The following is a 24,564-nucleotide window of genomic DNA, read 5'->3' as shown; positions in this document are numbered from 1 at the left end:
CTTAATCTGCTGAACCACAACGGGAACTCACTCTAGGTCTTTTTTGAGCCTGCAGCATGTGAAAGTTACCAGGCCAGTTGTCAAATATGTGCCACAGTAGTGACAATGCTGCCACCATGTAACTCCCTTAAAACAAAAAATTAAGTCATACATCCTCCATTTTTAACACAGGCAGTTGGTTTTTGGAGCTGTATTTACAAGTTGTCATATTGGTCACTTGTTTAACCAACTGAGATCTGTTTGGATACTGACTAAATATCTTAATTCATTCAGAAGGACTTCTAGTTTCATACTGCATATGAATTTGGTATCAGGACCCTTAACCATATTTGTAAAAATATTACACAGGACAGACTCCTGTGCTATCCCATAAGGACCTTGCTCTGGTGTGTGTGTGTGTGTGCATATATATACACACATATATTTTTTTCTTTCTAGGACCGCAACTGTGGCATATGGAAGTTCCCAGGCTAAGGGTTAAATTGGAGCTGCAGCTGCCAGTCTATACCCCAGCCACAGCAACACTGGATCCTTAACACAATGAGCCAGGCCAGGGTTTGAACCGGCATCCTCATGGATGCTAGTCGGGTTTGTAACCAGCTGAGCCACAACAGGAATTCCTCTGGTGTATATTAATGTGCACTCCTGTAGGTGCACTAATAGCTTAGCTGAGGCTTCTTGTACGTTACCATGGTCCAGAGATTCTTGTACGTTACCATGGTCTAGGGGTTTAATCTGAGCTGTAGCTGCCGGCCTACGCCAGAGCCACAGCAACGCGGGATCCGAGCCGCGTCTGCAACCTACACCACAGCTCACGGCAACGCTGGATCGTTAACCCACTGAGCGAGGGCAGGGACCGAACCCGCAACCTCATGGTTCCTAGTCTGATTCGTTAACCACTGCGCCACGAAGGGAACTCCTTTTTTCATTGCTTTAAAATGTCTTGCCAAATCCAAAGCATTCCCTCATCTACCCGTCTGGCAACCCTTAACAAAAAGGAAATCAGGATGTTTTACCAACTCCAGTTCCTGTGATTATCTCTTTTTAAATCGGCTCTAAAATCTTGGTAAGATTACAGTTATACCTGCTTGCACTTTGGGAGAGGTGATGGCTGGGGTGGGAAGACCCATGACGAGGGAAGAGGAAATGAGAATACAGGGATAACATTGCAGTGCTGCAACACTGAATCCTCGAGCTTCATTGCAGACAACTGGTTTCTCTTCCACCCTTTAGCTTAAAATGGACTGGTTTGACAAATCTGATGCCGCACTACGGCTCTAGAGGTTTACCTTGATTCGTGATTTTACAAACAAATGCAGTAAAACGATCTGCTTCAAACGTAGGCAGAAACAAGAAATGGAAAAAGAAAACCATGAAACAGCATTGCCGCTCTGAAGCTGTGACAGGTCAACGCTATCCATTGGCAAAGCCCAAGATGGCCGGGAAAGGAGCCGGAGGAAGCTGCGGGAGCACAGCTCCCCTCGCCCGGGGCCCTACCCAGGGGAAGTCTGGGACCATGCCACGCCCCCTTACGGCACTATTTGACGCAATTCGACTCGCCCGCAACGTGCCGCAGGGCGCCAGCCCCGCCTCCAGCCCCACCCCCTGAAAAGGGGCGACCAGCCCCACTAGTGAAGCATGCTGGGACCGACTCTCGAGCCTCCCGGCAGCCCCTGCGACGGGCGCGGTACGTAAGGAGCTGGCCAGCGGCGGCCGTTCTCCGTAAGATGGCGGACCGGCGGCGGCAACGCGCTTCGCAGGACACTGAGGACGAAGAATCTGGTGCTTCCGGCTCAGACAGTGGCAGTTCCTTGGCGCGGGGCGGCGGGAGCTGCAGCGGCAGTGTTGGAGGCGGCGGCAGCGGCTCTCTGCCCTCCCAGCGCGGAGGCCGAGTCGGGGCCCTTCATCTGCGGCGGGTGGAGAGCGGGGGGGCCAAGAGCGCTGAGGAGTCGGAATGTGTGAGTGCGTGCGGGCGGGGCGGGCCGGGAAAGGGGGCGGGTTGTAGGTGATGATGGGAGGCTGGGAGTTGATGGTAGATGGTGGGGTGTAACGTGTTCGAGAAGGGGAGAGCTGTCCCAGTGCGGTTTGCATCCGGAGCCCCAAGGGAATAGGAGGGGTCGGGATGTCTAGAAAGAGGGCAGAGCTGCTGTGGATGGAAAGCGGATGTTTATTCAGTAATCGGGACTGGAGGGGAATAGACTGGACCTTCCTCGGACGCAGTTTGTTAAAGATGTATCTTTCCTCGGCTCCCTTTGCAATCATTTTGTATTCAGTCTCCAACTCTCCATCCTCTGGAAATCACAGAACTAACCCATGTCTTCTCTTTTCCTTCAGGAGAGTGAAGATGGCATCGAGGGCGATGGTAAGTAGCATCGTGACAGTTTTTTGCTCATAAACGTAGGTCACCTATTTCCAGCAATTGACATCCTCTTAAACTTAAGGATTTGGGGCGGGAGGAGGAATTCCACAAAGAGGCTCTTGGTAGCATAGTGCTAAAGAGCATACGTTTTAGCAGTATAATCTTGAGAAAGTCATTCTCTGAACCTATTGTCTCTGCATATGGGGGAGTATAATTTTATCTACCTCATAGGTTGATGTCAGAATTTTTTTTAACTCAGTGATTTTTATTACATTCGTAGCTTTTTTTTTCTTTTTTCTTTTTTTTGTCTTTTTAGGGCTGCACCTGCTGCATATGGAGGTTCCCAAGCGAGGGGTCCAATCTGAGTTGTAGCTGTCGGCCTACGCCACAGCCGCAGCAACACAGGATCCAAGCGGTGTCTGCGACCTACACCACAGCTCACGCCAACGCTGGATCCTTAACCCACTGAGCGAGGCCAGGGATCGAACCCGCAACCTCATGGTTCCTAGTCAGATTTGTTTCCACGCTCCACTATGGGAACGTCTTGTTACATTTATAGTTAGACAACGATCACCACAACCCAATTTTTTTTTTTTTTTTTTTTTTTTTTTTTGTCTTTTTGTCTTTAGTTGTTGTTCTTGTTGTTGCTATTTCTTGGGCCGCTCTCGCGGCATATGGAGGTTCCCAGGCTAGGGGTCGAATCGGAGCTGTAGCCACCGGCCTACGCCAGAGCCACAGCAACGCAGGATCCGAGCCGCGTCTGCAACCTACACCACAGCTCACGGCAACGCCGGATCGTTAACCCGCTGAGCAAGGGCAGGGACCGAACCCGCAACCTCATGGTTCCTAGTCGGATTCGTTAACCACTGCGCCACGACGGGAACTCCCCACCACAACCCAATTTTGATGTCAGAATTAAATGAGAGTTTTAACTTCACCCACAACAAGCAGTCAAGAGATGTAATTATAATAATTTCTGTTGATTTTTTTTTTAATCTGTTTCTGTTTTCTTTCAGCTGTTCTCTCTGATTACGAAAGTGCAGAAGACTCAGAAGTAAGTGTGATAGGTTCTTTTTTCTATGGTGTAGGTTGGAAAATGTATTTTTAAAACTGTGCACATCTGTGGTTCAAAAGTACCGTGACCTACTTGGACCTCCTCTTGTGCATTTTTTCTTCGTTTATGCTTCTGAAAAACTATTATAAAAGGTCTTGTTTAGTTACATCAAGGGAAGCTTGGTGTAAGCCTCTTCAGGCTATATGTCTTACACTGTTAGCAGTTGGCTTTTCACCCTATTTAAAGAAAATAAGGTTCTAAATAAGAGAATGCGAACATCCCGAGCGAAGCCCTTCAGAGGATGTTTGACAGTCCCTTTTTATGATGCCTAAGTAGTGAAGCCAGCCAGTTGGATATTTTTTCTGAGTATATCTGAGACCTCAAAAGGGTAGGATTCTAAGTGGTTTGTGTCAGAAATATTTCTCAGTTGATCGATGAGGTTTTCTGTCTTTAACAGAAAATTTCCCTGAGCCAAACCTTTAGGAATTTGTTTTGACTGGATAAACTACTAGAGACACTATCAAAATGACTACTTGTTTCCTGGGGTCGTTAAATAGAGTCCGAAGTTCTAGACTTTGGTCATGGACTTATATGCAGGAAGAATTGGATTATGCATGAAAGTTTCATCCTACAAATGTTTCTTTCTTTTTTTTTTTTTTTCTTTTTTTAATATTTAATTTTATTTTTGGCCGCCCTTCAGCAAATGGAGTTCCTGGGCCAGGCATCAGATCTGAATCACAGTTTCAACCTGTACTGCTGCTGTGGCCTGATCATTAACCCACTGTGCCAGGCTGGGGCTCAAACCTGCGTCCCAGTGCTCCAGAGATGCTGCCAATCCCATTGTGCCACAGTGGGAACTCCTCATCCTACAAATTTTATAGAACTGTTACTACATATTAGACTTTTCACTAAGCTCTGGAGATGTAGCAGTGAACATTATAGTAAAATTTTTCCTTCAGAAGTCTTAAAGCTGGAGTTCCCACTATGATGCAGTGGGTTAATGCTTCACTGCATTGCTGCAGCCATGGTGTGTGTCGCAGATGCAACTCAGATTTGATCCCTGGCCCGGGAACTTCTGTATGCCTTGGGTGCAGCCGAAAAAGGGAAAAAGGAAAAAGAAATCTTTCAAGTTAGTAAGGAAGTCAGACAAACATAAAGGCAATTATAGCACTTGGCGACAACTGCTAGGGCATAGGCTTAAGTAGTGTGTTAATGGCTGGATGCTGAATCCATCTTAGCAGTCAGGGAAGAATAAATTGAGTTAGCCAGGCAAACCATGTTCTAAGCAGAAGGAACAACAGCTGCAGGAGCCCAGAGACAGGAGAGAAGATTGAAAGTAATTTGGTGTGGCTGGAACATTGTTGGGACAGGATGGATACCAGAAGTAGACGCAGATGAGTGAGCAGGGACTAAATCATGCAGGGCTTACTTGTTCTTTCTCTTTATTAACTGCCTGCTCAGTGCCAAGAGCTCTACTAGGCACTGGAATAAAAGAGACATGGACACAGGGACTTTACATTCCAGGTCAGAGGGGGAAAATATAGACAGGCAAGTAATTACAGTAATGTTTGGTAAATGCCATGGTATCAGGAGCATAGGGCGCTTTGAGAGCACATAGCAGGGGCAACTGATTGGGTTTAGGGTGTTTGAAAAACGCTTACAGGTTCCATTGTTCAAACAGAGACCTAAAGGATGAGTCAGAGTTAGCCAGGTAGAATTGTCTAAGCAGAGGGAGCCGTATGGGAGAAGGTCTAGAAAGGATGGACCGTATGGTCAGTAGATGTGAAAAATTTAGTATGACTGCTGGAAAGGAGGAATCTCAGTCAAAATCTTTAAGTACTTTACAAGCCAGGTGAAAAAGCATTTGGATTTTATTCTACAGAATTAAAAAAGCACAGCAGTGTTATATTTTATTTTTTTACAGCCGCACACACACTACATGGAAGTTCCTGGGCCAGGGATTGAATCCAAGCCGCACCTGTGGCAACACTGGATCCTTTAGCCCACTGCACTGTGCTGGGACTCAAACCTATGCTCCCACAGCAACCTGAGCCATTGCAGTTGGGTTCTAAACCCATTGTGCCAGGGCAGGAACTCCCATAACAGGATTTTAAACAGGAGTGTGATGTGGATTAGACTTCAGATCCAAGGAACACCTACGTGAAACAATCTTACTGAAACAGGATCTTGCAGAGGGAGGGAAGACTCGGATTTATATGCTGAGATCCCAGGTTGCCGTTTATTCACAGTAATATTTGACAGTTTCTATTTTTATGAGTTATTTTGTGTGCAGTGGGGAAGTTGATCTGATAGCAAGATTCGAGACAGAAAAGCTACTTAAGTAAGCTATTGTAGAAGTCTAGGAAAGCAGTAAGTATGGCACGCCATGGAGTGGTGGCAGTGAAAATAAAGGTGGACAGCACTGAAAGTTATTTAGGCTATGGCATTGGCAGGATGTGGTTGATGAGATGATTTATTTTCTCTGAAGTCAGCAGTAAAGTTGTCTACAGAGAGTAAAAGGGAGATGAGAGGACTTGGAGTGAGTGTTTACAGTAGTCATTAGAGAACGGAAACATTAGAAAGACTGCCAGGCAGTATGGAGTGATCACTGAGGTTTGGTGATTTTGGAATTTGTAGCAATTTACTATTCTGTGTATAAATGAGTTCGGAAGTTACTCTAATAGCAAAGAAAGAAAGGCTGCTGCTGGAGGCTTAAGTGTGAAGGTTGAATTGTGGATGAGGCCAGACCGGAGGCAGAGCACAATGTTAGGATGGTCCAAGGAGGGTGATGAGGCCCTAAAGAAGTGGCAGTGGCACTAACAAGACACAGATTTGGAATTCCCGTCATGGCGCAGTGGTTAACAAATCTGACTAGGAACCATGGGGTTGTGGGTTCGATCCTGGTCTTGCTCAGTGGGTTGAGGATCTGGCGTTGCCATGAGCTGTGATGTGGGTTGCAGACGCGGCTCAGATCCCGCGTTGCTGTGGCTCTGGAGTAGGCCAGCGGCTACAGCTCCGATTGGACCTCTAGCCTGGGAAACTCCATGTGCCTTGGGAGCGGCCCTAGAAATGGCAAAAAGACATAAAAAAAGACATAGATTTGAGAGAGATCTAGGTGGTGTTAACAGAACTTCTCGATTGGTTGAATGTGGAACCGGAATTGAGGGGTCAAAGGGATGCCCAGGTTGGAGAATGGTGGGACCACAGGAGGGCGATGTCAGGAAGGACAGTGTTGGGTTAAGTTTTGGATGTTTTGAGATTGAGGAAAATATGGAACTTTGAAGTGGCAACATCTAGTATATATTACCTGAAATTTAAGAGAGAGGTGTGATCCTGCCACGTTACATAAGATAGTCACCATCCAAATGTGGCTATTTAAATTAATTAAACTTAAAAGTTCAGTTCCTCAGTTGTAATAGCCACATTTTTAAGTACTTAGTAGCCATACGTGCACAGATAAAAATATTTCTATCATCCCAAAGAGTTTGTTGGACAGTACACTAGTCTAGATTAGAAAAGACACTTGATATCTTGCCTTTCATAGAAATCTGTTACTTGCTTGCATTTCTCCTTGGTTACTAACTGTGTATATCTAGACAGTGCACATTAGTCTTGTCTGTGTCTTTTTTTTTGGCTGCACCCACACCATGCGAAAGTTCCTAAGGGTCAGGGATCGAACCTGAGCTGCAGCTGCAACCTATGCAACAGCTTCGGCAACTCTGGATCCTTAACCTACTGGTGCCTGCTGGAGATCAAGCCTGCCCCTCAGCAGCTACCTGAGCCACTGCAGAGACAACACCAGATCCTTAACCCACTGGGCCACAACAGGAACTCCAGTCTTGGCTATTTCTTAAAATTTGATCTCTTAGTCTAGAGGTTAGTCTTTCATCCCTTCCTTTTCTTTACAGTGTATCAGTTGAAAAGATTTTGATGGTTGCTCACTCATGGTACAGCTCAGCATGCCTTCTCTCTCCTTTGTTTTTTTTTTCAAATTCTTTCCATGGACCTGGAAAATACCGATGTGAGCCAGAGCTTTTTATTTACATAAAACTGACTGGAGATCACCTAATTTTTTTCCCCTTATAGATCACTTGCATTTTTTTTTTTTTGGTCTTTTTGGGGCCGTACCCACAGCATATGGAGGTTCCCAGGCTAGGGGTCTAATTGGAGCTGTAGCTGCAGGCCTGCGCCACAGCCACAGCAAGGTGGGATCCAAGCTGTGTCTGCGACCTACTCCACAGCTCATGGCAACGCCAGATTCCTAACCCACTGAGCAAGGCCAGGGATCAAACACACAACCTCATGGTTCCTAGTTGGATTTGTTTCTGCTGTGCTATGGCAGGAACTCCTCACTTGCAATTTTTGTATAGATGGTTCCAGTATATTTTCTTGAAGGTCCAAAAATTCTGCTAGAATTTGTCTTGGAATTGGTCATTCTGGATCAGTGCTCACAGGTATGAGATGTGCTCTCCACTATGTTATGAACTTCTGTCCAAATACTATTTTCCTATCTTCAGTATTTGACCCTTTCTCTCTTAACCCTTTGATTCTGTTCCTTCATTTCCTTTTCATTTTTAAATGTTTTCTTTCTTTTCACTTTTTATTTTTCATAAGGCATTATTGTTGTGTTCATTAACTCTTGTGTTCTTTCCAGTTTCAGAATTTGTATTTGAAATGATCTTTTAAAGATTTCTAATACCTGGGGAGTTCCCATTGTGGCGCAGCAGAAGCAAATCTGACTAGGAACCATGAGGTTGCGGGTTTGATCCCTGGTTTCGCTCAGTGGGTTAAGGACCTGGCATTGCCATGAGCTGTAGTATATAGGTTGCAGATGCAGCTCGGATCCCACGTGGCTGTGACTGTGGCATAGGCTGGCAGCTGTACCTCTGATTCAACCCCTAGCCTGGGAACCTCCATATGCCACAGGTGCGGCCCTAAAAAGCAAACAAAAAAAAAATTTCTAATACCTTCCTGAGTTTTTTCATTTCATTTTTGAATTTTTCTAATTCTGATTGGTGTTCTTTCATGCCTTACGTAATATTCTTTTTTTAAAACATTTTTTTTAGGGCTGCACCCACGGCATATGGAAGTTCCCAGGCTAAGGGTCGAATCAGAGCTTGTGTTCTGAGATTTCCTACTTTTATTCCCTTCTCTAATTTGTTTTGGACCTTCTCTTTCCTTCATTCCTTTTGTCCCTCTTCAGCTGGACAAAATTTGATTCTCTTCTCAACAGTTTTATATGTTGGACCCTGTCTTGGAAGGGAGTCCAGGAATCAAGATTGGTTTTAAGATTTCAGAGGGGTTAGACTGCTTTAGCCCTTTCAGACCTTATTGCAGGACCTTTAAATTCACATTCTGTTGGAGACCATAAAACCCCTTCTGGTTTCAACTGTAGTTCTTAGTTTTGCTTTCTGTTGAATACCTGTTGTCTAGTTCAGGGTTTTCCTGTTTTCAGGTTCTTTTATTGCTCTTTGCTTTCTCCAGCACTGATGCAGATTTTGTGGCTATTGATGCTTCATTCTTATATGTTTATATTTTGGCGCCTGGGGGATACCTCATGACCTAGTTTTGTTGTAAATGCTGTCCAGAGGAAATTTTTTTTTTTGTCTTTTGTCCTTTTTAGGGCTGCACCCGAGGCATATGGAGGTTCCCAGGCTAAGGGTCTAGTTGGAGCTGTAGCTGCTGGCCTACGCCACAGCCACAGCAACGTGGGTTCCAAGCCGAGTCTTCGACCTACACCACAGCTCACGGCTGTCCGGAGGATTTTGATTTTGATTTTTCCATTTCATGTGGAGATTTGAAGATATGAAAAACTGTGCCGCTGTGGCTCTGTGGGTTAAGAACCCAACCTAGTGTCCATGAGGATGCAAATTTGATCCCTGGGTTAAATAAAGAGCCATGGTTGCTGAAGGAGCTCCTGTTGTGGCACAGAGGAAATGACTCCAACTAACATCCATGAGGATGCGGATTGCAGTCCCTGGCCTCGCTCAGTGGGTTGGGGATCAGTGTTATCATGAGCTGTGGTGTAGGTCACAGATGGGGGCTCGGATCCCACGTTGCTGTGGCTGTGGTGTAGGCTGGCAACCACAGCTCCAATTTGACCCCTAATCTGGGAGCTTCCCATATGCCGCAGGTGTGCCCCTAAAAGGGAAAGGAAAAAAAAAATGCTGCTACCATTTCCCCAGAATCCTCCAAGAAAATTCTTCAAAGAAACTAGGACTTCCATAAGGAAGCTAGAGGGAAGCTAGCTAGAAAGAAGGCTCTGAAGTCAAGAGAGGGTTTGGTGTTATTTTTTTACCAGTCATCTTTTATTGAATGTTAATTCTCCTTAGGATATGAAAGGACTCAGGGGTGCCAGGCAAGGGTCCAGGTCAGGAATGCAGGGTGCGCCCTCTTCGGTGGTACTTGCACAGCCGCTCATGTTTGAGTTCCTTGTCAGAATGACAGTAGTTGAGAAGCGTATAAGGCAGAATCACCATAGAAAGCCCAGCAATGCTCTGTTTGTTCACATTGACATATTCGTTGTAATACAGGCTATAACCTCTTTGAAATGTTCCTGCATTGCCTTTGGGGGTAAAATCCTGCATCAGTATCCACCTTAGGGGCTCCCATATTTGATATCCAGAAGCTTCTTCCCTTGCAGGGGCATGATTGATGCCAACAGTCCTGGCTCTGGTGTTATTTTTTAAGTTGGAAAATCGAATATGGTTGAGGAATGAAGAAATGAGTAGAAAGAGAAAGAAAAGGGAGGGGGGTAGGTAGGTAGTAAGTGTACTGGTGTCCTTGAGAAGCAATAGGAACCAGACAGGAAAAACATCTTCTGGAGTTCCCGTCATGGCTCAGCAGAAACAAATCTGACTAGTATCCATGAGGACGCAGGTTCGATCCCTGGCCTCATTCAGCGGGTTAAGGATCCGGCCTTGCTGTGAGCTGTGGTGTAGGTCGCAGATGCAGTTTTGATCCCACGTTGCTGTGGCTGTGGTGTAGGCTGGCAGCCACAGCTCTGATTTGACCCCTAGCCTGGGAACCTCCATTTGTCTCAGGTGTGGCCCTAAAAAGACACACACAAAAAATCTTCCACAGTAATTATAGAGAGGTGGGAAGGAAAGGTGTATAGGGAGGAAGCTGGTGTTTCTTTCTTTGTTTTGTTTTCCTTGTGAAATAGAAGGAGAGATATTAAGAATGATTGTGGGGAGTTCCTGTCATAGCTCAGTGGTTAACGAATCTGACTAGGAACAATGAGGTTGTGGGTTTGATCCCTGGCCTCACTCAGTGGGTTGAGGATCCGGCATTGCCGTGAGCTGTGGTGTAGGTTGCAGACTTGGCTCTGCTCCCGCATTGCTGTGGTTGTGGTATAGGCTGACGGCTACAGCTCCGATTCAACCCCTAGCCTGGGAACCTCCATATGCTGCAGGTGTGGCCCTCAAAAAAAAAAAAAGAATGGTTGTTGGTGGAAGGGCTGCTGTTACTGTGAGTAATGCTGCTATAAACATTAACGTACAAGTTTTTGTGTGCATGTATGTTTTCATTTCTCTAGAAATGGAGTTGCTGTGTCATGTGATAACTCTAATTTTTTGAAAAATTGCCATACTGTTTTCCAAAGCAGCTGCATCATTTTTCATTCTCAGAAGCCGTGTATGGGGATTCTGGTTTCACCACATACTCAGCAGCACTTATTGTCTTGATTTTTTGATTCTAGCCATCCTAGTAGGTATGAAATGGTATCTTGTTTTGGTTTCAAATTTGCTAATGACTAATGATATTGAGCATTTTTTCTTGTGTTTTTTGGCCATTTTTGGTCAGTTTTCCTAGGAGAAGTAGCTATTCACTTAACCTTGTCCATTTTTTAATTGGGTTTTTAAAATTATTGAATTGTAAGAGTTCTTTATATATTCTAGACACGAGTTTCTTCTCAGATATATGATTTGCAAATATTTTTTCCCCATTCTGTGGGTTGTCCTTTTTTTATTTTCTTTCTTTTTTTTTTTTGGTTTTCGGGGCTACATGAGCAGCATATGGAAGTTCCCAGGCCAGGGGCTGAATCAGAGCTGCAGATGCCAGCCTTCACCACAGCCCCACAGCAACACCAGATCCAAGCCGCGTCTGTGACCTACACCACAGCTCACAGCAATGCTAAATCCTTAACCCATTGATTAAGGCCATGGATTGAACCCACATCCTTATGGATACTAATCAGGTTCATTACCACTGAGCCACTATGGGAACTCCAAGGTTTCAATTTTGATGAAGTCCAATATATTTATTTTTTCTTTTGTTGCTTGTGCATTAGATGTCATATCTTCAGAAGCTTCTGCTAATCCATGCCAAAGCCAAAGTCAGGTTTTCTTCTAAGAGTTTTAGCTCTTACATTTTAGGTCTTTGATCCATTCTGAAGTTAATTTTTCTATAACAGATGAGGTAAGAGTCTAACTTCATTCTTTTGCATGTGGCAGCTTTGATCAAAGACTGTGGTATTTAAGATTTTTTTTTTAAGTGGATCAGGTTCACTTTGAAAACATATGTATCAGTTCCAGGTCAGACTAGTCTGAAGTGTGTACGTGAAAGTGGATGGCTAAAGTGGAGGTGAAGACTGAGCTCATTGCCAGAGTCTTCAGATCAATGACAGGATAGGCCCAGGCAGAGGGGTACAGGTTTCCCCCTCAGTCTGATAGTAGAATGTCCCCCATGAAAGCTTTAGTAGGCTGAAATGGCTTAAAGCAAAGAAGCAATTACCTTAGGACACATCTTGCCAAAGAATGCACAAAATACACCAAGATAAAGCACGAATGCTCAGACAGTTCAGTGCTATGACAGCTTGATGCTGAGAGGCTGAGTATAGTTCCCAGGGCTGGAGCTTGGTGGTACCACTCTTTCTACTTGGGGTACGGAGCTGCCTGTATGACAGCTCAGCGCAAAACAAACACTGAGTGCAATTTTCACTTTTGCCTTTTTTCTTAAAACAAAAGTCCTCCTCAAATTTCTTTTGAAAAACAGGCACTAATGTAGGTCTTTCATAATGCAAAGTGGTGTAAAGTAAATTTTTGAGAAGCCGGGGATACCTGTATAGCTAGGTATAAGAGCTTCGGAGGAGCATGAATTTAAAATGAGGTGGAGGGAGTTCCCGTCGTGGCGCAGTGGTTAACGAATCCGACTAGGAACCATGAGGTTGTGGGTTCGGTCCCTGCCCTTGCTCAGTGGGTTAACGATCCGGCGTTGCCGTGAGCTGTGGTGTAGGTTGCAGACGCGGCTCGGATCCTGCTTTGCTGTGCCTCTGGTGTAGGCCGGTGGCTACAGCTCCAATTCAACCCCTAGCCTGGGAACCTCCATATGCCGCGGGAGCGGCCCAAGAAATAGCAACAACAACAACAAAAGACAAAAGACAAAAAAATAAATAAATAAATAAATTTAAAAAAATAAAAAAAAATAAAATGAGGTGGAGGAGTTAGACCTGGAAGAGACACTGAAGATGAGGAAGATACCAACTCCTCCTCTTACTCTTGAAATGTGTGGGGAATGGAAAAATGAGCTAAAACTTCTGCATGGGAATTCTGCCAGGGAAGCAGAGCTAGGCTTTCAAATTGGGAAGGGTGTTCACTGCAGGAGTCAGCAGTAGGGGAGTTTGTCTCTGGAAAAGGGTTTTGACGCCAGCCCACAGTCAAAGAAGCTTGCTCCTAGGGTAGTACCTTGGCTTCAGTTAGACCAAGCTTGGACTCTAATTTGGAGTCTTCTCAGCACTGTGTTACTTGTATCTTTCTGTCCTGCCCAGGAAACAAAATTAGTTTCTCATTTAGAATAAAAGAGTTGCCTCATTTGACATAGACTAGTGGGATAGCGCATAAAACAAAGTTCTCTCATTAATCATGCTGATACTATTTTAAGATATCTGAATTTGGTGTGGGGAGGGAGTGTCAGGAGAGGGGAATAGTAAATTAAGGTCTCAGAAACACCAGTGAAGATTCTTGGAATTTCTGCTATAGAACCTGCAGGGAACATAGGCCCAAGGAAAGAAAAGCTGTGGGTGGGAGTTCCCGTTGTGGCTCAGAGGTAACGAACCTGACTAGTATCCATAAGGATGTGGGTTCAATCCCTGGCCTTGCTCGGTGGGTTAAGGATCCGGTGTTGCCGTGAGCTGTGGTGTCGATCGCAGATGCGGCTCGGATCCTGCATTGGCCGTGACTGTGATGTAGGCCAGCAGCTGTAGCTCTGATTTGACCTCTAGCCTGGGATGTGGCCAAGGGTGTGGCCCTAAAAAGTAAAAAAAAAAAAAAAAGAAAAAAAGCTGTAGGTAAAGCCCTCATTCTCATAGTGTGGTGTCAGTCTCTCAATTCTCTGGGTTTCATAAGTGTCACCTTTTTGAGAATCCTCACCCAAAACACTTAGAGGTGGAAATATCCTGATATGAAGCAAGGAATAAAGGGGAAGGGGACTTAATTGGCTTGTCTGGGGCCAGTCAGGCAGTCTTGACCCTGTTTGAAAAAAGGTCAGAAACAGCTTGAAAGCTTCTCCCTTCATCAGGAATCTCACAGAGAGTCTTTCTGGTCAGGTTCCTGAAACCATCCTGGGCTTGGAGTTAGGAGAGGGTCTGGTACAGATTGAGTGTCAGACCCAGTGGTAGAATGAGAGACCACGGCACATGCGTCTACCAGGTGGCAGAGGATCACTGGTCCCCTGATGTGTTAACCCACCACTGGGGACCAGACCATCTTCCCTTGAATCCATTTCTTTGTGTCTTTACAGGTCTCTAAACCTACCTCCTAGCCCATAGCTCTGCTGTGGCTGTGGCGTAGGCTGGCAGCTGCAGTTCCAGTTCGACCCCTAGCCTGGGAACTTCCGTGTGTTGCAGGTGTAGCCCTTAAAAAAAAAAAAAAAATGGAAAATTTTATTTTAAAACTTCTTGTTTATTTATTTTTGGTCACACCTGCAGCATATGGAGTTTCTCAAGCCTCAGTTGTAACCCATGCCACAGCTGCAGCAATGCTGGATCCTTAACCCACTGAGTGAGGCCAGCGATTGAACCTGCATCCTCATAGACACTATGTCAGGTTCTTCATCTGCTGAGCCACAATGGGAACTCCTTCTTTTTTGTTCTGTTTGTTTTGGAAAATTTTCAGATGTATTCAGGAGTTCCCTCATGGCTTAGCAGGTTAACAATCTGGTGGTGTCATTGCTGTTGCTTTTGTTACAGCTATGGCTGGAGTTCGATCCAGGCCTGGGAACTTTTCCATGCTGTGGGTGTGGCCAAAAAAAAAAAAAAATCACTGTCCAGATATTGTTTCCGTAGCTGACAGGGAAATTTTTTTTCAGGGTGATGAAGGAGATTATAGTGAAGAGGAAAACTCCAAAGTGGAGCTGAAATCCGAGGCCAATGATGCTGCTAATTCCTCAGCAAAGGAAGAGAAAGGAGAAGAAAAGCCTGACTCCAAAGGCACTGTGACTGGAGAGAGGCAGAGTGGGGATGGACAGGTTAGTACCCACCGAAGGCCTTCATTTGGGTTCTAGAATAGGCGCTCTTAACCTTGGAGTGAGTAAGGAGCCCTTTATCTGTCTGACAGGAAAGCACAGAGCCTGTGGAGAACAAAGTTGGTAAAAAGGGCCCTAAACATTTGGATGATGACGAAGATCGGAAGAACCCAGCATACATACCCCGGAAAGGGCTCTTTTTTGAGCATGATCTTCGAGGGCAGACTCAGGAGGAGGAAGTCAGGTAACAGCTCTGTAGTATGTTAGTACGTGTTCAGTGCTTACTGCATGCCAGGCACTTTGCTAAGTGTTTTAACCTGTATAATCTCATTTATGAGTCACAACATTTTGAGGTATGTACTGTGATTATCCTTCTTGTACAAATGAGGAAAGTAAAGCTTAGAATATTTAGGAACTCTGGTGGCGGAGCTGGGATCCAAACCCACATCTCCACCGCCTTCTTTAATCTGAGGCTCAATCTTCTGGGATATGAAATACCTGGCTAGGCAACCTTATAGGATAGAGGTGTTTCCAGAGTACTTTGAAGTAGTTTGAAGTGAAGTCTTTGCTCGTTTCTATTCCTGTTACGTTGGAGCCCAGCAGGCCCTGAGGTGCTGTGATTCACTCTTGCTTTTGAAAGGTCCGTTTTGTGTAACTTGTCTGGGAAGATGGAGAGACTACCTGAGTTCCTATTGTTTCCCTGCCCAGCCCTGTTTATTTCATGAACATCTTCACTCGGTAGAGTCTGCCAACCTGAGACACTTTTCCCTGGTTTCAACCAGACCCAAGGGACGTCAGCGAAAGCTTTGGAAGGATGAGGGTCGCTGGGAGCATGACAAGTTTCGGGAAGATGAGCAGGCTCCAAAGTCCCGACAGGAGCTCATCGCTCTTTATGGCTATGACATCCGCTCAGCTCACAATCCTGATGACATCAAACCCCGAAGAATTCGGAAACCCAGGTAAGGAACTTTTGGAACCTACACTATTGATATTTGCAGGAAAAAAAGCTCTGCTTTTTAAGGTGCCAGTCCAGCCCATAATTGAATGGATGAGGAATATGCAGAATCTCCTGACCCTCAGTTTATACCTCAGTGGCCCCTTTCGTTATTTCACTTTTCCATTTGTTCAGGTTTGGGAGTCCTCCACAGAGAGATCAAGGCTGGATTGGTGAGCGGCCAAATAAGCCCCATCGCCACCAGGGTCCTGGGGGCACCCTGCCACCAAGGACATTTATCAACAGGAATGCTGCAGGTACTGGCCGCATGTCTGCTCCCAGGAATTACTCTCGATCCGGGGGCTTCAAGGAAGGTCGTGCTGGTTTTAGGCCTGTGGAAGCTGGTGGGCAGCATGCTGGCCGGTCTGGTGAGACTGCTAAACATGAGACTAGTTACCGGTCACGGCGCCTGGAGCAGAGTCCTGTAAGGGATCCATCTCCAGAAACAGACACTCAAGTGCTTGACAGTCCTGAGAAGGAAGAGGCAGCCCCAGAGATACCAAATCCTGCTCCTGACACTACACCTCCGGCCCCTGACAGGCCTATTGAAAAGAAATCCTATTCCCGGGCAAGAAGAACCAGAATCAAAGCTGGAGATGCAGTCAAGGTTGCAGAGGAGGTCCCGCCTCCACCTGAAGGGCTGACCCCAGCACCTCCAGTCCCAGAAACCACACCACCACCACCTGCTAAGACTGGAAACTGGGAGGCTCCAGTGGATTCTACTACCGGTGGACTTGAACAAGACGTGGCCCAACTAAATATAACAGAACAGAATTGGACCCCAGGACAGCCTTCGTTCATGCAGTCACGAGAACTTCGGGGTAGGTACCTTAGGGTTAGTGACTAGCTTTTTTCCCTTTGCATCATTAGATTAGGGGCATGAAACTTATGTCTCTCAGGGATGTGGTGTTTGACAGTATCTTCATTTTCATTAACCGCAAGAAATGGATTCATAGCGATATTCAGTTAAAGACCTTGGAGCAGTTTTAGCTATTACACAAGGCTGTCCCACTGCTTTGCTTACTCTTAACTGATCAGTCGTCAATATTGAGCTCCTGAGTGTAGATTCCTTTACCATTCTCTATAGAAAAAGTGGATAGTTATTATTTGAGCTAATATTTAAATGGTTCAAGGCAGAAACTGCATTTGAATTTGGATAAGTATCTCTTTTTTATTTTTATTTATTTTTTTACTTTTTTGTCTTTTTGCCTTTTCTAAGGCCGCTTCCCGTGACATATGGAGGTTTCCAGGCTAGGTTCGAATCAGAGCTGTAGTCACCAGCCTATGCCAGAGCCACAGCAATGCGGTATCCAAGCCGCGTCTGCAACCTACACCACAGCTCATGGCAACGCTGGATTCTTAACCCACTAAGCAAGGCCCGGGATCGAACCCCCAACCTCATGGTTCACAGTCGGATTCGTTAACTACTGTGCCACGATGGGAACTCCTGGATAAGTATCTCTTAATCTCTAACTTCCTAAGTCTTCAATGCCAGTAGAATTTTCTGTAATGATCATGCTTTTATTTTATTTTATTTTATTTTATTTTTTTTTTGCTTTTTAGGGCCGCACTTGGCGGCATATGGAGGTTCCCAGGCTAGGGGTCAGATCAGAGCTACAGCTGCTGCCCTACACCATAGTCACAGCAACACAGGATCCGAGCTGCACCTTCGACCTACACCACAGCTCATGACAACGCTGGATCCTTAACCCACTGAGCGAGGCCAGGGATCGAACCCACAACCTCATGGTTACTAGTCGGATTCATTTCTGCTGCACCACAGTGGGAACTCCTGATCGTGCTTTTAAATACATGTAATGTGGCCAGAGTGACTGATAAACTGAATTTTTAATCTAAACAAAATTTTTTTTTTTTGCTTTTTAGGGCTGCACCTGTGGCATACAGAGGTTCCCAGGCTAGGGGTCTAACTGGAGCTACAGCTGCCGGCTTATACCACAGCCACAGCAATGCCGGATCCTTAACCCACTGAGTGAGGCCAGGGATCAAACCACAACCTCATGGTTCCTAGTCGGATTGTTTCCACTGCGCCACGATGGGAACTCCTGAATGTTTAATTTTAATTAATTGAAATGTAAATAGCCACATGTGGCTAGTGGATATCATGTTGGACAGCATAGTGCTAGAGACTAGGGCCTCTCTCTTCTACTCTCGTTTATCCTTTTTTATCCTCCAGTTAGATCAGATGATCTTTTCCTTAGTTTCTGAAATCTAACTTGAACTTAAAGGTGGGAAATCCTCATGTGGACTGGGGATTTCAGCATTCTTTTCTGGTGTATGTGATTTTTGAACACCAAAAACCAGGGTAGGGAAAATTGGACCGGAGTTGATCTTTGGACAGAGGAGTACACGCTCCTACCAGTACCTCATTATCATTGGAAGACAGTCTCTGAAACATTGCTTTTTTGTTCTGCGTCATCTTTGGCCGGAGGAGCATCTCTTCCCATACTTCTAGCCTAGACCTCTGTGGCCAGGAATAATCAGGAGGATTAAGAACATCCTCCCCTTTCCAGCTGTTACTCAGAAACTTTAGGGCTAAGGTCTTTCACTGTGTTTGATAGCGTAATATGCTAATTATAATCTCCCAGGGATTCAGTACAGGGAAGTATTTGATGGGACAATTTTGAACTTGCATTTTCTCCCTGAAGGTTTGTTTTTGTTTTGTTTTGTTTTCATGTTCAAAGGCTGTTATTGCTATGTTAAGGTGGCAGGCAGTGGGGGCAAATTTCCAATGCTGGCGTGACAGGAAGCAGAGATAGTTTAAAAGGAATTTTGTCAGTTTAAAAGAAGAAAGCCATTCCCCTTTTGGGTTCTTCAACCTGTCACTTGTTTGAGATAACTTTAGTCCCATTTACATCTATCTGCTCTGCAGCGGTGACTGTTTTGATGTGTTCCAGGTGTACCCAACCACATGCACATGGGAGCAGGACCTCCGCCTCAGTTCAACCGGATGGAAGAAATGGTACAGAAGGGGGCAAAGGGTAGATGGAGGAGGGTGCATGTCACAGGCCTCTCCACTGTTTAAACCAAGTCGGGTTTCCCATATTTATTTCTTTTTTTTCTTTTTCTTTTTTCTTTTTGGGCTGCCTCATGGCATATGGAGTTCCCCGGCCAGGGATCAGATCCAAGCCACATCTGTCATCTATCCTGCAGCTGCCAGATCCTTTAACCCACTGTGCTGGGCTGGGGATCAAACCTGTGTCCTGGCGCTGCAGAGATCCTTTAACCCACTGTGCTGGGCTGGGGATCAAACCTGTGCCCCTTGTACCACAGCAGGAACTCCTGCCATGTTTCTTTTAATCTGGGTCTCCAGAAATTTAGGGTCCAAGGTTTGGGTTTAGATCTTGATGCTTTTTATTAGTTTTTCAGTTCATTTTGCAGATACTTTTTTAACACTGCCATGTACCAAGTCAGGTTTTGTGGTACCTAAAGAAGGGTGGAACTTGGTATGAGAGTCAGCCCTCTGGAAGTCTTGCTCAGACCTCTTTCTTTATTTCAGGGTGTCCAGGGTGGGCGAGCCAAACGCTACTCATCTCAACGGCAAAGACCTATGCCAGAGCCCCCTGCCCCTCCTGTGCACATCAGTATCATGGAGGGACATTACTATGATCCCCGTGAGTTTATTTTTACTGTTGGGGTATCTTTTTTGGCAGGGGGACGTGAACTAAGAGACCAGCCTCCTGCCTCCCGAATTTCTCCTTTGACCTCTCACAGTAGTTAACAAACATTTTCCGGTTGCTGTTTTCTTCACATGGAAAGTTGAGAACATCTTTTCAAGAGTTTGGGGGACAAGGAGACTTATCCATGTGATGTGAAGAGTGAGGGTTTATGAGAGTCCCAATGTGATATCTTACAGTGCAGTTCCAGGGACCAATCTATACCCATGGTGACAGCCCTGCCCCACTGCCTCCTCAGGGCATGATTGTACAGCCAGAAATGCACCTACCCCACCCAGGTAAGCTCTGCACCTCTGCTTATATGCTTCCAGTACGTGAGGATATGTGTTGGGTGCTTCACAAACCTCATCCTCCTGAGCTCTATGCTGCTTGCTCTGAGGCTGGCCACTTTGGCTGCTTGGGCAGCAGCCCCTCTTGGGTCCATCCTGAGGACTTCCAGCATGAGCTTGTCTGTGCTGACCAGTCCAGCCAGGCCAGCCCTTGGGAATGGTGTTAGCTTTCATTTCAATTTTTGTTCTCCTCTCCTTGTCCAGGTTTACATCCCCACCAGACACCGGCACCTCTGCCCAATCCAGGCCTCTATCCCCCACCAGTATCCATGTCTCCAGGACAGCCACCACCTCAGCAGTTGCTTGCTCCTACTTACTTTTCTGCTCCAGGCGTCATGAACTTTGGTAATCCCAGTTACCCTTATGCTCCAGGGGCACTGCCTCCCCCACCGCCTCCTCATCTATATCCCAACACACAGGTGAGATGGCTAATGAGATCTTCCTAGGTACACATCCTTTAAATCAGACAGGAATATAGTATGGGGAGGATGCCCAAGGAATTTGAGAGAACATTTCAATGCCACTCCTTTGCAGGTGGCACCAGGATGCCTCTTTGTGGTCAAGAGCTGGAAATGCAATTTATGTAATGGCTAGCATCTGTTTATTCGCTTCCATTTTTTTAATGGTGTTTGATGCAAGTGTTTTGGTATGTCTTAGGAGGCCATGTCTGCTGTTTAGTCAACTGCATAAGAAAGCTGTATTCTGTTTACTAGCCCTATCCCTCCCTGTACTGTTTAACTCCCAACAGGTTGACACCATCTGGTATCTGGAGTGTCACCACTGAACTCAGTCTCTTCTGTTTGTCAGCTGATGGTAGGAATTAGATAAGAAAGCTGGCCTGTACTTTGAAGAAATAGGAACCGTATTAGGACAAATGAAGGCATAAATGAATAGCGCTTCATTTTAAAGGGGAACAGCTTAAAGATTTAAAAAATTATAAATTCCCAGTGCTCTTATTTTTGCACCTGAATGATGTTTTTCTGTTCATCATAGTTTGAATGAATTCATTCCTTTTTCTCCTTGCTTACTGGGTCCCAGGCCCCATCGCAGGTGTATGGAGGAGTGACCTACTATAACCCCGCCCAGCAGCAGGTGCAGCCAAAGCCCTCCCCACCCCGGAGGACTCCCCAGCCGGTCACCATTAAGCCCCCACCACCCGAGGTATGAGAGCTCCTCGGGAAGGAGCTCTAAAAGAGGGATGCTTAGGCCACGTATGACATTGGCGGGCTTTTTTTTTCCTTCAGATTTCCCTCCTTTTCTGGGTGTGTTTCTATGAAAAATGGTCTCTCTCTCTCTCCTTTTTTTAATATAATCACCTGATAACAGATTCCAACTTTATTATTTCAGGTTGTAAGCAGGGGTTCCAGTTAATGTGAATGTCTGAATATTTTAAATCTAACATCATATGAAAGTAAGTGCACAACTTACTGTGACTCTTAGAACATTCTTAAAACTAATGTTCATGCTTAACAAACAATCACCTAATTAATGCTTTAAGTTGTAATCATGGGGTAGCTTGGGTTGGGAGAGGCTTAGAGGAGACCCCACACTTGCCCATTTCTTTCTTTTATGAATGCAGTGAGCAGGGTTGAGTAGAAACCATTGTTAATTTGGCAGCATGTCATGTGGGAGCTGGAAGGAGGAAATGCAGGAGGGCATTCCTTATTGAAGAAAGGGGAAATCTAAATCTCAGTGAGAGGAGTTAACAGTAGAGCCAATTCTAAAGATCATGGAGGAGAAGGGCTATGAGGGTCTTGTTGTGTTCTGCTGTTTGGTTTTACTTTAAAAATACATTATATAGGAGTTCCTGTCGTGGCGCAGTGGTTAATGAATCCGACTAGGAACCATGAGGTGGCGGGTTCGGTCCCTGCCCTTGCTCAGTGGGTTAACAATCTGGCGTTGCCGTGAGCTGTGGTGTAGATTGCAGATGCGGCTCCGATCCCGAGTTGTTGTGGCTCTGGCGTAGGCTGGCAGCTACAGCTCTGATTCGACCCCTAGCCTGGGAACCTCCATATGCCGCGGGAGTGGCTCACGTAAAGGCAAAAAGACCAAAAAAAAAAAAAAAAATACATTATTTAGAAATGTGGCTTTTTTTTTTTTTTTAGGGCCACACCCACAGCGTATGAAGGTTCCCAGGCTAGGGGTCCAAGTGGAGCTACAGCTGCCAGCCATAGTCACAGCACTGCGGGATCTGCAACCTACACCGCAGCTCACCGCAACACGGGATCCTTAACCCACTGAGTGGGGCCAGGGGCCAAACCCTCATCCTCATGGATACTAGCTTGAGGAACTTCCAAGAATGTGGCTTTTTGAAAGTAGTTTGTAAATGTCCAAAAAGCCCACTAACACTTTGGTGGTTCTTCCCTTTTCCCACCCCCGTCAGGACAACAGAGGTGAGAACCCAGGAGAGAAGAAGAATACAACTGGCTGTTTGCTACCGGGAAGGCTTCAAGGATATAGGGTGGCTCCTACCAGCCAGCAGCTGAGTGAGGAGGACCCCACCTTCCTCTGAGGAGAGGCTCTGTTGGAGAAAGGGAGAAACAAGTGGACTTCCTCCCGTTTCCGGTCTTTCCTTGAGTTGGCTATGCTCAGAGGAGCCGGGATCCAGACAGCCCCAGCTTCTGAGACTACATCTAGGAGTCCACGTTTTTTTTGCTCATCTTCACTTTCTGCTGGGAAATTCACGTGTCTTCTGCTCCCAGGGAAGCTCCTTCCTGTTTATTTTGTTTTCTAAGGTGTTCATTTTTAAAGCCTGGCTTCTTGTTCTGAAATTAATGTTCTTTTAGTTTCCCTCTCTCTCTCTCTCTCTTTTTCTCTGTCTCTGCCTTTAAATGAAACAAATTCATTCTCTGGTTTGCTTGCTCCTCTGGTTTCCCTTTTGGCTCTTCCTTGCATCCCAGATAATTGAGAACTTATTTCCTGGCCAGTCTTCCCCCACCAAGTGTTCAAAGAGCTGGCCTTTCATTTTTGGTTGGCCCTTGTCATTGTACACTTGGACTCTCGTAACTCTTCTAACCCTATGGTAACAAAGCTGTCTGCGCAGAGTGTCCCATTGTGGAGAAAATTTCAAAGTGTCTGGTAGGAGCTCTTGTTCTTGACTTTGGTTTTTAGGACTCTGAGCCTCCATTAGTCTCTGTACCCTGGTAGGCTTCAGTCCTCAGCTGAGGGCAAAGTCTCAACAGTGAGGAAAGATGGCAAACCAGATGCTTTAGTGAGAAAAAGAAGGTGGAGTGGGAGCCTTTGCACCTTAGGGGTATGTATTCACACAGTCCTTGGGGCTCAGCCTCTGAGGTAAGTGGAACTAGAGGGCTCTGCTCTTCTTTCCATCCCTTCTATCACTCCCTCATTGCTGTGGACCAATGCATCTCTCAAGAGGCAAATATTACCCAGCAGGCAGTCTTCCTTGTCCTTTGCAATTGCTCTTCTCCATGTCTTTCCTGCTACAAGTGTTTTAAATGTTACTACCTTATTTTCCCCTAAGTTTTACTCCTCTCTTTGCAAACAGAAGATACCACACCTGGACTTAAAGTCTAAGAAAGCCAGTCACTTTCAGGGTAAGGGCTCCTCCCTCTTTTCCTCCCTCTCTGGCACTGAGCCACTCCCCTGCCCCCTCTGCAGAATGTTACTGCAGCACTTGTGTCTGCCAGGGGTAACTTGGCCACTGTCCTTGTCCTTCTACAGAACCTGAGGGAGAAGGTGGCAGCTGTGTCTCTCCCCAAGTAATGTCACTAATTCTGTTCCTTCTCTTTAGCAGTTGGCTTAACCACTCTTGAGTCACAGGTGTGGGGTGGGAGGGGAGAGAGGCACTCAAGCTGTAACCCCCAAGCATGAAATGACTGAGAGATTCTTCTAGGGGTAGCTGGTGGTTGTGCCTTTTGTAGGCTTTTCCCTTTGCCTTAAACCTGAAGATGTCTCCTCAAGCCAATGGGCAGCATGCCCAGATTCCCAGACCTTAAGACACTGTGACAGCTGTCTCTGTTGGTCCACTGTGTTTTGTTGCAAGAATTTCTCCACATGTATTGTTGTTGTTTGTTACTGTTTTAACGGGTGCACATATGTGATTGCCATTGTATCTTTGGAGATAATAAAATTTAGACATGTAAACTTGGCTCCTTCGCCAGTGTATTGCATGAATCTTAATTTGTGAGCAAGGGAAGCAGACTCCCTGATTCCCTAGAGTCACAGCCACAACTCAGACTTGTGAAATGGAGGCCCAGAGGGGATGAACCCCTACAAGGCCACAAGTGACTGTACTCCCTGTCAGTGAACTTTCCTAACCACATTGCCACCAGAATATGCGGTCCCTTAGATTGGGAGTGACAGGGACATAAAGACTAGTAAGATGCTGCTTACCTACACGAAGATCCAGTATCCCTCATGCCTGCCTTGAGTGTTTGGTAAGTTTTGCCAGGTGATGCTCCAGATGTCAGTACAGCTGTGCCAGGTCCTGGGAGAGGGAGAGGTGCCAATAGCTAGCTCTCAAAAAGGAAAAGTTGTGCTGGCACTCAAGTATCAGGGACCACAGTCTTAAGACGCTCCAAGCAGTCTTAGAACAGGTGAAGAGGGGCGGTTCAAAGACCAGCTCCAACTCGTGTTGCCGGTTACCTGGGCTGCTTGGGAGCTTTGAGCTTTTCCTCCTTTAGATCCTCCAGATTGTGGGTGGTGTGGACAAT

The 24,564-nt window shown here is 45.8% G+C and overlaps 1 protein-coding gene and 1 pseudogene across 1 annotated transcript; one reads left to right on the top strand and one right to left on the bottom strand.

Annotated features, from left to right (window-relative positions):
• The first annotated feature begins 1,656 nt into the window (after positions 1-1,656).
• On the top strand, positions 1,657-23,995 carry CASC3 (CASC3 exon junction complex subunit). Its single transcript, XM_021067024.2, has 14 exons — positions 1,657-1,958; positions 2,335-2,362; positions 3,376-3,413; positions 14,718-14,876; positions 14,966-15,117; positions 15,656-15,832; positions 16,003-16,688; positions 18,783-18,847; positions 19,385-19,499; positions 19,742-19,840; positions 20,096-20,310; positions 20,930-21,052; positions 21,239-21,302; positions 22,275-23,995. The coding sequence occupies exons 1-13, from the start codon at positions 1,728-1,730 to the stop codon at positions 21,260-21,262; spliced, it is 2,112 nt and encodes a 703-aa protein (XP_020922683.2). The 5' UTR covers positions 1,657-1,727; the 3' UTR covers positions 21,263-21,302; positions 22,275-23,995.
• On the bottom strand, positions 9,785-10,068 carry LOC146398136 (ATP synthase F(0) complex subunit f, mitochondrial pseudogene; annotated as a pseudogene).
• Positions 23,996-24,564: the final 569 nt, after the last annotated feature.

The sequence above is a fragment of the Sus scrofa genome, chromosome 12 (genome assembly GCF_054392235.1).
Source record: "Sus scrofa isolate SSC_HxYL_T2T_F1_AM1 chromosome 12, Sscrofa_HxYL_maternal_Yorkshire_Landrace_v2.0, whole genome shotgun sequence".
Lineage (NCBI taxonomy): Eukaryota > Metazoa > Chordata > Mammalia > Artiodactyla > Suidae > Sus > Sus scrofa.
This window is presented reverse-complemented; position numbering and strand designations above follow the sequence as displayed.

Bases quoted from the DNA above. Each gene is read 5' to 3' on its own strand.
- CASC3 (XM_021067024.2), top strand. From the start codon at position 1,728: ATGGCGGACCGGCGGCGGCAACGCGCTTCGCAGGACACTGAGGACGAA. The intron at 14,877-14,965 runs GTTAGTACCCAC...TCTGTCTGACAG, and splicing joins GGCAGAGTGGGGATGGACAG to GAAAGCACAGAGCCTGTGGA. The intron at 16,689-18,782 runs GTAGGTACCTTA...GATGTGTTCCAG, and splicing joins GCAGTCACGAGAACTTCGGG to GTGTACCCAACCACATGCAC.